This window comes from Lissotriton helveticus, chromosome 5_1 (assembly GCF_964261635.1).
Source record: "Lissotriton helveticus chromosome 5_1, aLisHel1.1, whole genome shotgun sequence".
Lineage (NCBI taxonomy): Eukaryota > Metazoa > Chordata > Amphibia > Caudata > Salamandridae > Lissotriton > Lissotriton helveticus.
Window position 1 is genome coordinate 1,368,603,489 of NC_136065.1, and position 17,246 is coordinate 1,368,620,734.

The following is a 17,246-nucleotide window of genomic DNA, read 5'->3' on the forward strand; positions in this document are numbered from 1 at the left end:
TTGGTATTTTGACATTGGGGAGAACTGTAATCACCTAGAGTCTGCTTTTGTTGGCAGCAGCGGGGGGAGGGTAGAGGCTTTGGTGGATTGTTTGCAATTGATCTCATTTACCAGGCCCAATGTGGTTGATTACTATGTGACATGGTATGATGTGGTGGGGTGGGAATTATTAGGTTAGATTAATTAGGCCTGGCGTGTTGAATAGATAGCCCTTCATTTAGTGAGGCTGTATTAAGGAAGAATATTTTTTGGACAGGCCAATTTGTGAGATGGACATAGATTCTGCACGGCCGGCTTTAATGCAGCCTTATTGCGTGGGTATGATGTGGCAGACTATCAGTGGCAAGGTCTCGTTTTGTAGGGCCAAGTGGGAAATATTGTCAGTTGGTACAGTGAGGCTAGATTTAATGAGGGTTTTATTTAGTGGCCTGGACTTGTGGAGTGGGAATATCATCTTCCATACTTCTTTAGTGTGAGAGGTGTGCTCTCTGGGTCCTGATTTATTTGCAGGGGTGATGGACAGGCCTGGTTTTCATCTGGCTGCAAGAAATTACTGAGTGTTTTGAATACTGGTATTGGTTGTGTCTGTTGAGTGAGAACGATTAATGAGAGTAAACTGACTGGATCCTGTTTTTTGTGGCGGGGCAAAAGAAGTACCTCTTAATGACATTGAAGAACAAAATGGGGATAATTGATTTTCTATGCACAGATTGGATTTGGATGGGTCATGTTTGAGCAATGGTTTATACCTTAGTCTTTGGTGGGCCATCAGTAGTTCTTGGGTATTAGACAAGCTGCTTTGATGCGCTATGATTAGACAGTGGGCAGAGACTAACCCATATATGCATGAAATCCAGTAGCCTTTGAGCTTTGTTAAGAGATGTGATGGTTTCTGTTCTTATTCAGGTCAGACCCTTGGGCAGTGATGGGAATTCCCAGCCCTCTGTCTCTTCCTGGCTCGAGTCCCTTGGATTGCAGCATTATATTCACTCCTTCCTGTCCAGTGGCTATAGCTCCATAGACATGGTGAAGAATCTCTGGGAACTGGAAACTGTGAACGTGAGTGATGCCAAGTTTGGCAGAACATCTGGGTTGGTCTTACAACAGTATAATTATAACACAGTTACTCTTGAAGACCATTATTTCTACAGGCCAGAATATTCAAGGCATGTGTGATTGTTATTGTAAGATCATCATCCATGCAGCACACTTATTTCTTTGGGTAGTGTGGGTTTTCGGGATAGAGTTGCAGCTGGGCAATTGTTCACCAAGCATTGGGTTACATGAGAAGTAAGTGTTCTTATGCACAAATGAAGCTCGTATATAAATTATTCTTATTAGTGGGGTACGAACCACGAGTCAACATAGTAATTAAGATTTTGTTTTACAGGGATTTTTTTTTGTTTTGCAAGAGTTTTCGCATATTTCAAAAAAGCTTGTTAACGTGAAAGGATAATGAACATTTGAAGACAGTGATAAAGAAGAGTACATTTGAGTTTGTATTAAATGGGTGTATGTTAGTACCGGAACCTGTTGGTATTTTATAGTATTTGTCTGAAAGCGTGAATTGTAACATTGGACTTACAGTGCAGAAGCTTGGGTTGCAATATTAGTTTTTCAGGGTATAGCCACTAATTGACTGAATCCGCGCGCATAGAAAATAGATTTCTTAACTCTGCAAGTTGTTTCACATATATGGTGTGTATTGTCTTCCTGCAGGTGTTAAAGGTAAATTTGCTTGGGCACAGAAAACGAATCATGGCATCCCTTGCAGATCGACCCCTTGAAGAGCCACCACCACAGAAGCCACCACGATTCTCTCAGCTTAAAGTAAGCATCCACCATGTAGGATAAATAGACAAAATGAGTCCTATTATGAGAATCCTCTCTGTCAATACATTAGGATCTCAACCTATGCACCTAGGAGGCTTCTGTCTAGAAACATATGCATGGGGCCACAGATACAGAACATGTGTACTTCTATTCTCATGGATTCTTCCACACGTCTGAATATCACGAGAAATGTTCATCATAGCTCTCACATTGACAACCATTTGCTTTTTTAATGCCCTTTGATGGTGATCCGGAGCTGCTCTGTGATTTCGTCATGTTGTCTCTAATATTTCCTCTCAAAAATCATAGTACAGTGGTTGGGATGTCACCCCTAAAAGGTAGGCTTCAATCACTGGCACTCCCGCAACGAAGTCTGTATGTGGTGCCTGGGGCTGAAGCATTACTCAAAAGTTGTGTGAGAAATTAGGCCTCATGCACACCAACGCTGTTAAAGAGCAGAAGGCCAAACTTAATAACCCACACATGCAATTAGCATCAGGCCCGATGCCATTCGTGATGGAGGTCAGACTAGAAGTCTAATTTCTTGGTTTCCTCAAACGAGAAGAGTAAGAAATGCAAGAAGAGGATGACAGGGGACAACAGCACCCCTGAAGGTCCCGAGTTAGGTCACCTGGGCTCACTCCACATCTAGTGCTGTCCTCCTCGGAGCCAGAGCTTCTTGACATTACCCTTCCTGAGGAGCCCTTTTGCAGTGCTGCCTACTCGGGTACCTACAAGCCCCCCCTTTGATTCCAGAGTCACAGCATTCCCTTTTGCCGTTCTTAGTGCCCAGTGCTGATTTACTTTTCCTGGTTGTTGGAGCCGACCATGCCCATTTTCTCAAAGCCATGATGGCTTTTTTTCAGGCCAGCAGCAGTTCCTTCTTGTGTGCTTGCTGGACCCATGGGGCTGCTTGGGATTTAGTTTGGATTCCCCCTAGCAGGTTTGTCCTCTGTGCCACTCCATCCCAGAGGCCCATCATGGGTCATGCTCCAGGATCCTTACCAGTGACTTCTGCTGGTATTACTACAAATACAGACAACTTTGTTGCAACTGGTGCTACTGCATCTATAGGTACGACTATAGAAAGCCCAGGCATTTCTCATGTGGTCTAGGAGAGAGGCCAAATGGCTAGTAGAGGAGGGCAGATATAGAGAGGATTCACAACCTGGGCCACTACAGCAAAGCAGTGAGACATATATTTGCTGTAGTTTCATCTTCAGACTCTGTTAATTTCCTGGCATTGCAGAATGATAGTGACCTGGACACTCCCCCTACCCAACTCCCACCCACTCCAGACGGAGATGCAATGTCTTTTAAGTTAATCTCCACTGGAAGTAACTTCTTTCCTTGCCGTCATAAGGAGGGCAGTGGAAGTATTGGAATTGCCCCTACCAACAGTGAAGGCCAGGCCTAGCATACTGAATGATGTCTTGCAGCCCACTTTGATGCTGTCTGAACTGTTGCTTCTGTTTGAGGCTTTGTTTAACTCTATAAAGTGAGCATAAAACAAGTGCACCTCGGCTCCAGCCATGAATTAATTCACTGCCAATTTTTATAAAGGCTAGCTTAGTGGGTTCCTGCCTTCCTTTCAGCACTTTCCTCACTAGAATACTTGATGGTGCAGAACTTATCGTATCCCAAGTAGAACTCTGGTGTATTCCCTATGGCACCCCTGGACAAAGAATCCAAAAACTGAAGCCAGTCAGGAAAAGCGTTTTCTTTGCTGGCAGCTTGGCATTGAGGTCACTGAACACCACATGCATGCTCTCCAGGTGTTCTCACGAGATTGTGAGATATGGCACACAGGTGCTGAGTTTAATAGAACGCCATTTTGCTGAGGTGGTGAGGGCTGGACAGTAGGACTGAATGCAGAGTATCCTCGTTGACGCCAAAAGGATTATGAAAAATCACAAGTTTCACGCTAAGAATAAATGTGGCCAATGAGCCTTGCCGATTCTGAAGGAGGGTGGTAATGGTGTGGTATTTTGCCTCATTATCGCACATATTACTAAAGCATGGTATGGTAGGATACTGTTTTTACAGACATCGCATTTTCCATTTAAATGGCCACTAAATTTGCAAAGACATGCATTTTTACTGATTACACCTTATAGCACACATGCTCTGGAAATCTGGTTTCACATACATTTGTCATTTGGGCATCTCCAAGTAAAGTTCCATGATTTAAAACATTTTTTTTTACTTAAAATCTTTGTTTCATATACTTCAGTGTTACAAAAAAAGTGCTTTCCTACCTGCTGATATATTTTGAATAATTTCTGTAGTCCATTTACAGGTGTTTACATTTTGTGTGTTAGAAAATACTTCACATCCTGCAGCCTTTCCTACTGCACTCCCTGTACCTCGGCAAGTTCGTCATATAGCTTACTTTACAAAATCCTCTTACTTTGCATTTGGAGAAAAAAAAGTAAACACTAATGTACATGTTAAAATAATAAGCAGCAATTTGTCAAAAGACAAAGACTGATATTTGAATACTGTCTTTCAACGCACAGCAGTTGTGATGAGATAAAGACAAAATTTTAAAGCATCAATATTGCTCATTCACCTTCTGGACTCCAGCTTGGTTATTTTGAGGGTGTTGCAGTACCCCTACTTCCAGCAAAGCGGGCCAAGGATGTTGAAGTGTTCCTTGCAGGCAGGACAGAGTAGTCTGGTGATGTGGACGGCCCCAATACCTGTGTATTTTAAACGTTACGAGCTGCTCTTTTCTTTGGCCGAACATTCCCCACACAGTGTCAGGCATGACTGCAAACGTTCTTTGCAGGATTTTCTTTGTTTGATCCTTGTTTGCTTTTGGCTCAGATTTTCAAATGGATCAGGCACATTAATTCATTGTAAAGTGTTGATGTTATCCACCATTGTTAAGTGCTGTTGTAGTGTAGTTCCTATTATCCCAATAGGCTCTGCGCATTGGAATAATACCTTCAATAGTAAAGGCCTAGACCAGACGTTAACTAGGTCTACTACTGTCGATATTAGACTTAAAGTTTTGGGTTTGCCAGCTAGCTCAGAGTTCACTAGAAACTTTCTCGAATGTTCAGGAAGGAATTAACTTCCCTGATTAGACAAGAAGGGATTTCGTTTCTGACAACCATAGAACATGACAACTTTGCTCTCCCCTAATCAAGAGTGTATCTCGAGAGTCGTGTGAACAAAAGGCAATTTATTTTACTAAGTCAGTACGTGCATTCTTAGTCTCATAAGAATGTAGAGAAAAGGAAGAGACGGGCGTGTTCAATAAAAAGGTGTTATTTATTGATCAGTCTCTTTTCTCATACAAGAGAAATGGATCGATATTATTGCAATACTTATAGCTAAGTAAAGTGCATACATTAAAAGCAATAGTATGAAATAATACTGTAAAAACATTGATATGGTTTCTAAGCCATAAGATGTTTTAAAATGAATAAAATATATTACATACACATATACATTTAACTAAACGTACTCAACTGGTGTTTCTAAATACGCCTACCCTGTGTACCTGACCTAAGCCTAATACGTGGGCGGGAATAGAAAGTTACAGTTTAAGTTAAGTTTGTTTTTGCCAAGTGAATAACTAAAGAATTCTCTGCGAGGGGTTATTCAGTTCTGTACCTGGAATCTAGGTTGAATGAGGGATGGTATCTCTCTCTCTGGTCTCGATATTCCAGGCTGCCTGCGAGGGCTACCCGGAAGCGCCGGTGCTGGATTTCTCGGCAGGAGAAAGCAGCGCGTCTCGTTCTCAGCGCGTCAGGAAGGCGGGGCTGCGCCAGCGGGGTCTGCTCTGCTCTTCGGCAAGTATGGCTGCTCCGTCTCGTCACCACCGCGTGTGTTTACATAGGGCAATATCGGTAATATTTATACCTTTAAGGTGCCGAGATTGACGTAAGGATGGACATAGATACGTCAATAAGGATGTCATACGACTTGCTCGTTAGCACATTCTTTTGCTGAAGTTCTCGGTGAAATCAAAACAATGGCCGCAGGGTTTTGCCCAGGTTGTCATAGGTTTGATTTGTTATGAGAACTCCGTATGCCTTATCAGGGGCTGGAGGAATATCGCTTGTCTAATTAGATCGCAAGCGTTATGACCTAATCAGATAACACGTTCCTGTGCCGTAGTGTGACTGCGTCAGATAACAGTATCTGCATCATGGGGGTTTTCTGCCTCATGGGCTGACTGCTAGTTAACTTGTTGGTTTGTTTAACCAGAATAGGGTCAGGAATAGGGGGATCGATTCAGAACCTATAGGAATACATCACACCCACTCCACGCTAACTATGGACATATTTACTAATCTATGCATAGTAAAACATACTATAGAGTATAGTGTATACCTTACCACCCCAAAATACATAAATGCATTTTGAAATTTTTCAAATATACGGAAGAATTGCAATCATATGTATTGTATGCACTCAAGCTGTAGAATAATGCCAAAGTAATCACGCATTTGTATACATTATTGCTATTTGGTATATGAGAATTTACACATGAAATGGCTCTTAATACCGAAAAAAAGTTCGAGACCATTCCATCACAGAATAAAATATTTATGAACATACCAGCGGGCAGCTAATGTCTATAAGCTATCTAAAATTTAGAAACCTTAGTTCTCTAAGAATAGTTCTTACTTTAAGCAGAAGATAGTGTCCCGAAAAATATGCAAAAATATTTTGGGGCTGCTGAAAAATTGCTGTCCGTGAACTGGAGGTAAAATTGTTCATGTGACTTTATTTTTAAAGTTGAAGGCCGAATTCAGGGAACGCCGTGTGCGAGCTTGCTCAAAAGTCTCTATTTCTGCTCTGGTGAGAACATCATATCATTTAGGCTTTCGAAAAAGCTGTCAACAGCTTCCTGGGAAAGTTCCACTAACTCGGAAAAAGGTGTAACCATGCATTCGTGCGCATGATTGTCTCCATTGACATTCTGATTCGCATTGCTGACAGAAGGTCGTACCTGTTCGATGCTGCTTTCATCTTGAACTTCACTACCCCTCAATCGTAGTGGTGAAGCTTCCACGAATGCCGTCATCAGGATTGGTAGCCTTTGAGGGCAGCACAAAGCGTGAACCTTGATCGGGCTCAACAATGTTTCTGCATCCATTGGCGCATCCGATTGTAGCGTCAGACAGGTGTCTAACACGCATTCTTCTCCGCATAGCAGACACCTTAATACAGGTAAAACACATCTTTGCCACATTGGTCGAAATGATAGAAACCAAGTCATGTTCAGGTCTCTAAGCCGGGAGAGTCCCAGGATTTTTGATATCCGGTCCCGGTATCCAATGGCTAGGATTGTTTCTTCCCTTTTCGCAAGAGTTTTGTCTGTGACATGGGTTGCCATAACGAAAAATAAGGACTAAGAATAGGATTCCTGCAATTAGTCCCAAGATCAGGGGAAGTCCGCCAAAAATCGAATGGACGAAATCTGGAAAAATACCCAGTATGGCTTTGAATGGTGTTAATGCCATCGAAAATACTGTCTTAAATACCTTTGAGACCCCATTGGTATCAGAAATATTTAAGATTTCATTCAGGATTTCTGCGAAATGTATGGGGGAATTAGTTGATAATAATGAATGTATCTCTGCAGTCGTCCTTGCGACTTGTAGATCATACGTTTCTTTTGATGACGTGAGCCTTGTAGGCGTCTGAAGAAGCACTGTTTTCATTCTGCTTAAAGTATCTATTCGAATAGAAGTAATTTTCAAATTGGGCCATGCCCTTGCCTCCCTGTCTGGAAAGGAGCTGGGGAACAATGAGCGTCCACAGCACTTGACCTTCGCAGTCGTAGTTACGAGATAAGGAGTCCCGGGCATAAGACTACAACATCTGCGATCTACAATAAGAATGTAACTCCCATTATAGAGTCTTTGAAAGAATGGTTCTATCTCTGTTGCAGGTGCGCCTTGCTGGTGACATGAAAGGTTGTATGAATTCCCTTCACAGGCTCCATGCAAACTAATTCCGTTACACAGAAGCGTGCCGCTTAGTGACATCGCACAATTATTGCCACTAAGAAACACTTTCTGTCCTTTATTACTGACACATGCATGTGAATAGGGCAGGTTCCATGTTGTTTTAATGTACCCCTTTCCCAATTTCTCGTACATGCCAGCCTGTATATATTTTTGGCAGTATTGAAACCTGAAGGTTGAGATTGGAATATTTATTATCCCATGTATTATCCATTCACTGACAGGTCGTTCTGACATTCACTGGTAATCTTTCGAGTTTTTCAATGCTCAAGATTGTATAATCAGCACCCTTTTGTGCCATACTGACTTGTCTATCAGTAAGGTTAAAGATTTGGAATAGTGACGTTGTGTTGATTAAACGCCAAGGCACATAGCCTGAACGTAGATTTTGTAACATCCAGCCAAGCTGTACAATAGAACGCAATTGAGACTGACCGTGTTGTAGCAACAGTAAGTCTTGCGATAATATGTCGATTGCTGAAGACACAATGCTGTCCAAAGAAAAAATTCTGGAGGACAGAGTCATTAACCCATTGTCCACTACAGAAAGTGATTTTTCCAAATTAATACGGTCAATTTCCCGTATTCTCTCTGCTTTTTCAATTTGAGTAACCTTCCAGGCCTCATTGTATGCTGCATATACAGAGGCTGCTATGAAACGTTTTTGACGCTGTTTGCGCGGTCCCATAATGAAATCACGCAAGTCAGCACCATCAGTAAGTAAAGTTAGGTGTTGCTTAATTTCTGCCAGTGTGGAAGTTTGTAGCCATTGAAGGCATAATTTGCCCACACTGTAGGTGGTTATTATCCCTGGGTGATGTCTTTGAGGATATCTAGGGTCTGGCCTGGTCATTTTGAACCCCTGTGTTTTGTTCAGGAATCTGTCTTGACAGTTATTAGTATCTGTGGGCCAGATCAACCACTGTTTCCAATCTGGATGTGTTCTGTTTTGGTTTAATACATAATTTACGTCTATCTCTTCATCTATAGAGCTATTGCTGCTCATTGTTGGCTTTGGAATAGACGGTTTATTTAAGTCTTTGATTTTGGCTAGGCCAAGACAGGTAGTTTGTTGAACAGTGTCATTTAAAAATATCATTTGTTCTGGGATCATGCAGGCTCTAAACAAAGATTCTATACCCTGTACTTGCCATTCTTTTGTACCCCAAACACTTTTCAATTCAACATTTTTGTCCCAGTAATCAAAACCAAAAGTATTCATTTTTTCAAAGAATGAGTCTGAATATATCAATTTTGTGTTTGTTATCATGGTCTTAGTTCCTGTCTTGTTTGACAATTTGAAATAAAATGCTTCAGCATTACTTGTGTTAAAACCTGAAAAGTATGAATATTTGTCATAGAAGGTTCTTGAGCTTCCTTTTGGAGGGGTTGCACAATGTTCCCATTGATTATAATTTAAAACATTTCTAGGTTGTGCAGATCTATGTAAAAAATGGTTACCATAGTGGTTATAACAGTACATACTATCATAATTTGTAGAACCCTGCAAATAATCATGTTTGGTAAATTTAGCAGACATTACTAAGTCAGACATCATATTATTAATGCTTTCGAAGTCCCAATCATCAGCAAATGAGCTTGGTTTTGCAAAGTCACTCAATGAGATCTTAATTTGGTGTGGATATTTCAGGATTTCGACCGGACCATAAATTTCATAGTCAGTGTTGTCCCAGGCTACCCCACCCGGTATCGGATTGGCTGTGAAGTTGACTGAAGAAAGTTCTCTTTTCTCGACGTGTGAAGATGTGTGTGGTTTGAGGATCAAGTTGATTTTCTGACTTGCTGTGTCCATTTTAGCATATTTTCCCTCAATGAAGCGTCCCAAAGTAAGTACCATGATGAGCCAAAGTATGAGGATAAATGCACCAAAACCCACCCAAAATTCGATCCATGGAGAAATCAGATATGTTTCTTTTAGTTGATTCAAAAGTTCTTTTGCTTTATCTTTAAAGGTTTTTGATGATGGCTGTGTCTTTGATTCACTGAAGCCTTCAGAGGAATCATCGAAGTTTATGAAGTAGCCGGATGCAGTTCTGTCAATTGTTCCAATTGTTTCTGGATTACTGTTTCTTGCATTTTCGCTTGGTACTTCATTATAGATTGGTGTGTCTCTGCTAAATGTTTTTATTTGGGTTTTCAGAGGTCTGAGTTCTATTGCATTGTTGCATAGTCCTTGTTGTTCTTCTGTAGGCGTTTCGAATGTGATGAGCCTCTTCGTTAGGACCTCTGTACTGGTAGCAAACCTTGGTGTTCGGCTACTTATTGGGAGTCCACTTGGCCTACTGTTTGTTATCGGCCACATGATTGTGGTTTTACCAGGTCGATGGATACAACTCGGTTCTCCTTTTTACCAGCAAGTGGCGGTAGTACAACTGATCTTGTCCCGTTGATAGACAAGACAGGAACTGCTTTTCTGTAAGAAGGCCCAAATTCCTTCTTTACCGCGATCTTTTCCCTGACTAGATCCCCGACTTTTGGAATCCAGACAGGTCTTGCTGGGACAGGTGGTGGTTCTTCAGTGGTTGTTGGCTGTTGTTTCAACTTTATGTTGCTCAGGTCTTTTCTTGTTTTGTTTAAGTCCTGCAAAATAGCCAAACGGTCTTTGATATCAAAGCTTTTTTCTTTCACCACTGAAGTCTGACTATCAATGTCGGAGATCAACATCCTAGTTCCAAATAATAATTCGTACGCACTGAATCCCTTCAGAGAATTTCTTGGCAAGTTATTTAGACTACGTTGGACACTTATTAGATGTTTGACCCACCCAGCTCCCGAACCTAATATCCTTTCCGTTATAGATTGCTTTATGCCTTGGTTTTTTCTTTACACCATCCCGTATCCCTCAGGAAGGAAGTGAGAAGATTCCCGCTGTGCTATGCTCATTTGGCCATGTTTCCCCTCAGGCTGGAGGGCTAGAGTGAAAACAATGGTCAAACGTAGCATGCTCTTAGCGTATATGCCATTTAGACTCGCAAATCTTTGTATAACAGTCCAGACGTCAGCCGAGTGCTGGTGATCTACATTATAAGTGGAAACTAGCCTGTATATGTTAATCGCAAGCCTTCCTTTTTACTCTTGATTTTTTCTGGAGTAAAACGACGAGGTATTAAACTGTTTCTCTCCCCACTGCGATCTCTGTTGCAGTTTGGGCAGTTTTTTACAAACATGGTGTGACACAGGCTCATGCCTGGCCACCAGTACCGTGATTGTAATTCTTCCAGAGAATCTTTTAGTTTGAGGTGTCTGAGACCCTCGCCCATATGTGCGTCTGCGATTAACAAGTTTCTCCTGTCCATGTTTGGAATCACTCTATCCCCACTCCAGGGATTCGAGCAAAAGGGACGGAGTTTGCATCGATTATGTATGTATAATTGAGTGGATAGTTGATCGGTAGCGCTGAGCAGTCGCCTTTTGATGACGTTTTCACCGCCAGCACTGTTTCACCGTCAATGTATTTTAATGTACGCTTTTTTCGAACTACGGGAGCCGATTTAGTGGCTTTCGCTGTGGCTGTCTCAGCCAATGAATTCCCTGCAACGTGAACGCCATCAGGCTGATGACTCAGTGAGTGCGTCACGTGAGTCTTTGGTAGCTCTTTTTGTAAAAGAGCTATTTGTTCCCAGAGCAGTTTCTGCTTTGGTGCATCTGTGTCATCTTTGTAACCGTTTTGAATCCATGTCTGCAAATCCTTGTTATATGATTTGACGCAGTAATATGAATCTGACACTATAAGTGTCGGGAATTCGCGATCCGCATTATCTAGCGCCATTTTCAATGCTAGTATTTCAGTTTGTTGTTCTGAATTAGTTTCTACTGAGTGTGTTTTTGTTAATAGAGGTTTTAGTTTACCTCCGCGCCACACTTCTTTTGTAATCCCACATGTGGGGTTGTATACCTGTTCTCCCCAAACGGGGGGTTGAGCATGTCCGTCTGTATAAATTACACAGGCGTAATGTCGTAAAGGCAGAATGTCGATTGGCAGAAGATATGTTTCTTCATATTCTAGATTTTTTAATTCTTCTAGTTCTGGATCAAAGTAGTAGTATACTTTGTCCGTTGTAATTGAATTCATCCATTGTATCCATTCCGGATTCAATGTTGTTGTTGGTAAATTACACGGTGTTGTTAGTGCCTCAAAGGCTGATTCTGCTGTTCTGACTGTGACATGTCTACCGTCAGCTTGATCTTTTTCTCTAGCTATTGCGGTTTGAACAGCATGAACAATTTTTTCTTTAATGCTGAACTTCTTTTCAGCTTCTGTGTACAAGTGTGATTTGAATGCAATTGGTACCTTTTCTCCCTCATTAGAGGTCAGATATGTGAATCCGCATCTCCCTGGGATGACTCGAATCACAAGATTGCGTGTGTTATCACGTGTTTCTAACTTTGTTTTAATTAGCATGTCTGTTTGTAAGGATCTCAAAATCTCTGTGTGTTTTTGAGTCCAATTGGTTCTTTTAAAATCTGGTTTTATAAGATCATAAAGTGGTTTGACCCTTTCTGCGTAATTTGCAATGTATGTTCTTCCGAAATTTAGGAAGCCTAGAATCGACTGTAGGTTTTTTAGTGTTCTAGGTGCTTGGATTACGGCACATTTCTCTAGGAAATTGTCAGCCAGGCTTTTGCCTTCACTTGATAATTCATATCCTAAGAACAGGACTGTCAGATGGGCAATTCTGGATTTTTTAAAGTTGAATTTGTAACCCTCTGCTGCGAACCCAAGTATTATGGTGTTCACTCTCTTCAAGTGAGTCTCCAAGTCATCATCTGTTAAGTAAATGTCGTCGACATAAGATAATGCTTCATCATCATATATTTGTAGTAATTCTGTTACTCTCGCTGAGAATACTCCCGGGCTGTTCTTGTACCCCTGGGCTAACCGACAGAATTGTTTTTGAGTGCCATTTATTGAGAACGCAGACAAATATCTGCTCTCTGGTGCTATGTTTTGACAAAAGAATCCATTAGAGATGTCTAAGGTTGTTTTGTATTTTTTGCGCACTATGTTATTCATTAGTGCAGCACTATGCGAATTTTGCACTGCAAAAGTTTTGCAACATGTGTTAAGGTGTCGGTAATCCAAAACTAGACGATATGAATTGTCTGGTTTGGAGACCGGAAACAAAGGGTTGTTCATTTGTGAGGTGCAAGTTTCAATCACCCCCTGGTATTCTAGCTGATCTAGTATTTCTTTTACCTGTTTTTTAGCTTCTTGCTTAATTGGGTACTGCCTTTGTGCAGTAGGTTGTGATTTTAACTGGATTTTGTGAGGAGGAGAGTCCTCATCCCATCCCACGTGATTTTTATATAAAGCAGGAGCTAGAGCCACTGCCCACTTTCTAGCAAGTGTGTATTTTTTATGAATTGGGATATGATTTGAGAAGGCAGGCATAATTACTTCTTCGCCATGAGGGCAATCCCTGACAAACTCTGGTGGCCAGTCTTTTTCAGCTAGAAGGATATCATAGCCCTTGGAGAGATTATCCCAAAATAGTCCTCTTATTTTTCTAGTCTTATCCCCCTCTATACGCAATGTTATTTCGTATATTTTGTGAGGTTTGCTAACTCTGGTGTCCGCAGTTTCCACTTGAAGATATTCATTCGTGTCCACTGTCTCCAGATGATTCATAAGGACTTTGCGAGCTATGCTCACTTCTGCTGCGCTGTCTAGCATTGTCTGAGCCCATTCCCCGTTTTTCAGTTGTGTCCTCAGAATTCTCGGCATTGTTAACTATTTTAATGCTGGCTACCTTTTTCTTTGGAAATTGTAATTTCTTTTTTAGCTGAGCAGGTTCCTTGTCTTTGGACTTGGCGTGCTCTTCTCTTTGTTCTGATCGTCCTCTTCTTTCCGATTTCTGCGAGGAAGTCTGAAAAGATTGAGAGGGACGTGTATCAATGTCTTGATATCTATCAGGCTTTTTTATATTATCCCTGTTTCTAAGGTTATATCTTTTCCCAGAGGGGTCACTCTGGGGTGACCTGTGTCTTTGGTTCGGAGATTTCTCTTTTCGCCTAGGAGACCTTCCTCTGGACTGAAATTTCTTTTCTTTGGGATTGGATTGTTTGTTTCCATCCCAGCTCTTTTTCTGTGATGTTGAATTATTATTAAAAAATATTTTTTCAGGACTTTCAATCAGTTGTGGTTTTACTGGTATTCCACCTAAACTATCTCTACCTAGTTCCTCATAGGATTTTTCTATGATTCTGGCAATTTCAGCTGGTTGGTCTGCTATATCTGTTTCCTTTAACCTCTGGCGGATCGCCACGTTTGCTGCTTCTCCCTTTATGTTGGCTAATAATATAGCCGAGACCTGCTTGAAGTCTTTTAGTAATTTCATACCAAGAGTTAAAGCGGGTTCTGGACCGTATTCATCTTGAATTTGTTTTAGCACATCTGGTATTACCGAAATGGATGGAACACCGTGCGTTTTTGTGTAGATGGAAGCAAAGACTGTACCCCAAGTGTCACAGTCCTCAATGTGTGGTGCGATTCCCATTGGAAGACAGATAGTCAGAATCCTGTGCTTTTCTAGCGGGGTGGTATCTGGAAACACCGCCTCTATTTGGGTGATTTTCTGCGCTAGCCAGAATGGTATTTGTTCCCGTTTAGCCGGTACTTTACCTAGGCAGGACTGGATGTTCTGTGGTGTAATTTTATTTGTGTTCCCCTGGTGAGGGGTCAGCTGTGGGAGTTTAATCGCTGGCTGAATTGTTGAAGTCCGCATCACATACTGGACTAATTGTCTATGTATTTTTATTAATTGTTTTAGCTGTGTTAAAAGGTTTGCTGCAGACATCCCGTCGATGTCTGGATGTGGTGTGTATCCGGCTAGGACCGGCCACGTTGCTCCTGGTCTACCTAAAGAACCGAGCCTGGTGATGTGATTATTATGTTTTAGGGCGCCATCAAATAAGAGCAAATGCTCTTGAAATTTGAGTGGTACTTCTTTCGAGGAGGTGGAAGTGTACGTTTCAGGAGCTTCCTCTATTTTGTAATAGTGGAAGTACTTTGTTACAGGATTTGCTGCTGGAAAGTTTATCCATGAATAGTATACCTCTGTCTGCCGATATTCGTGTGCCTCAATTACGAATATGACTGTGCCACCTCTAGGTGTCAGTCCGTTTTCTATAAGTTTTAAGGTTATAGATTTCCTTTTGATGACCGGGATGAGTATTATATCCGGGTCTGCTTCTTGCATGGTAGCATCAGCTGCCGCGAGTTCAGTTGCTAATCTAACTGCCTCTCTTTCTTCATCACTGTCTACCATTTTACTGACAGGATGGTTATTTCTTTTGTTTGCAGATCAGGTTTCTTATGGAAACAAAGATTAGATGCACAATATTTTGGAACAGTGTATCCTTCAACGTTGACTATACCAAGTACCATACATAGGAGTTCCCTCCTGCGAGGTCTGGCGGATATAACCTTTTACCCACTCCAGACGTCTTTGGAGTATTTATGGGAGAAAGGGGTCTGAGTGAGAAAGCACGACTGAGTTACTTTAAATGTCTTACGTTAGTTTTATCGCCCTTTCCAAACGCGTTGGGCGCCATGTAGTGTAGTTCCTATTATCCCAATAGGCTCTGCGCATTGGAATAATACCTTCAATAGTAAAGGCCTAGACCAGACGTTAACTAGGTCTACTACTGTCGATATTAGACTTAAAGTTTTGGGTTTGCCAGCTAGCTCAGAGTTCACTAGAAACTTTCTCGAATGTTCAGGAAGGAATTAACTTCCCTGATTAGACAAGAAGGGATTTAGTTTCTGACAACCATAGAACATGACAACTTTGCTCTCCCCTAATCAAGAGTGTATCTCGAGAGTCGTGTGAACAAAAGGCAATTTATTTTACTCAGTCAGTACGTGCATTCTTAGTCTCATCAGAATGTAGAGAAAAGGAAGAGACGGGCGTGTTCAATAAAAAGGTGTTATTTATTGATCAGTCTCTTTTCTCATACAAGAGAAATGGATCGATATTATTGCAATACTTATAGCTAAGTAAAGTGCATACATTAAAAGCAATAGTATGAAATAATACTGTAAAAACATTGATATGGTTTCTAAGCCATAAGATGTTTTAAAATGAATAAAATATATTACATACACATATACATTTGACTAAACGTACTCAACTGGTGTTTCTAAATACGCCTACCCCGTGTACCTGACCTAAGCCTAATACGTGGGCGGGAATAGAAAGTTACAGTTTAAGTTAAGTTTGTTTTTGCCAAGTGAATAACTAAAGAATTCTCTGCGAGGGATTATTCAGTTCTGTACCTGGAATCTAGGTTGAATGAGGGATGGTATCTCTCTCTCTGGTCTCGATATTCCAGGCTGCCTGCGAGGGCTACCCGGAAGCGCCGGTGCTGGATTTCTCGGCAGGAGAAAGCAGCGCGTCTCGTTCTCAGCGCGTCAGGAAGGCGGGGCTGCGCCAGCGGGGTCTGCTCTGCTCTTCGCTTCGGCAAGTATGGCTGCTCCGTCTCGTCACCACCGCGTGTGTTTACATAGGGCAATATCGGTAATATTTATACCTTTAAGGTGCCGAGATTGACGTAAGGATGGACATAGATACGTCAATAAGGATGTCATACGACTTGCTCGTTAGCACATTCTTTTGCTGAAGGCCTCGGTGAAATCAAAACAATGGCCGCAGGGTTTTGCCCAGGTTGTCATAGGTTTGATTTGTTATGAGAACTCCGTATGCCTTATCAGGGGCTGGAGGAATATCGCTTGTCTAATTAGATCGCAAGCGTTATGACCTAATCAGATAACACGTTCCTGTGCCGTAGTGTGACTGCGTCAGATAACGGTATCTGCATCATGGGGGTTTTCTGCCTCATGGGCTGACTGCTAGTTAACTTGTTGGTTTGTTTAACCAGAATAGGGTCAGGAATAGGGGGATCGATTCAGAACCTATAGGAATACATCACACTGTGTTATGAGGACATCTCTTCAAAGTGCTGCTTATAACCACCATTATAATGTGCTGTGAGGAAGGTATAGTTATTGAAAGTGCCGCACTGAGCATCCAATATAATGTGATGCGGGCAGGAATATGGAATACTGGTGTGATGTGAAGTATGAATTCAGATCATGCTGTGCCACCTGTCACTTTTAATGTAAATTGGTACCAGTGTTCAGTGCTGTGGGACAGGGACATACTTTCAAAGTACTGGCCTTAGCCACCAATGTAAAGTGTTATGGGGCAGGGATATTCATTGAAATTGCAGTGGTGAACAAAGTGTAATGCAGGCGGGAATCTGAATTGAAGTGCCAATTCAATGTGCACCGGGGATATGTGTATGCAAAGAGCCGCTTTAAGTGCAGAGCGAAGAAAATTAGGTGAACATGGAGCAAATAAGGAAAACAAATTGGAGCAGTTAATTCAAAGTGCATAAGAT

At 41.6% G+C, this 17,246-nt stretch overlaps 1 protein-coding gene across 22 annotated transcripts in view; it reads left to right on the forward strand.

Annotated features, from left to right (window-relative positions):
- Positions 1 to 17,246, forward strand: part of ANKS1A (ankyrin repeat and sterile alpha motif domain containing 1A) — a 1,080,152-nt gene that overhangs the window by 869,823 nt on the left and 193,083 nt on the right. For 16 of the 22 annotated variants that reach the window (XM_078644289.1, XM_078644292.1, XM_078644288.1 and 13 more), the window contains 2 exons: positions 907 to 1,059; positions 1,720 to 1,830. In XM_078644289.1, coding sequence (XP_078500415.1) covers positions 907 to 1,059; positions 1,720 to 1,830 — 264 coding nt within the window. The remainder of the gene's footprint in view (positions 1 to 906; positions 1,060 to 1,719; positions 1,831 to 17,246) is intronic. The other 6 variants (XM_078644298.1, XM_078644295.1, XM_078644294.1 and 3 more) reach the window with 1 other exon arrangement.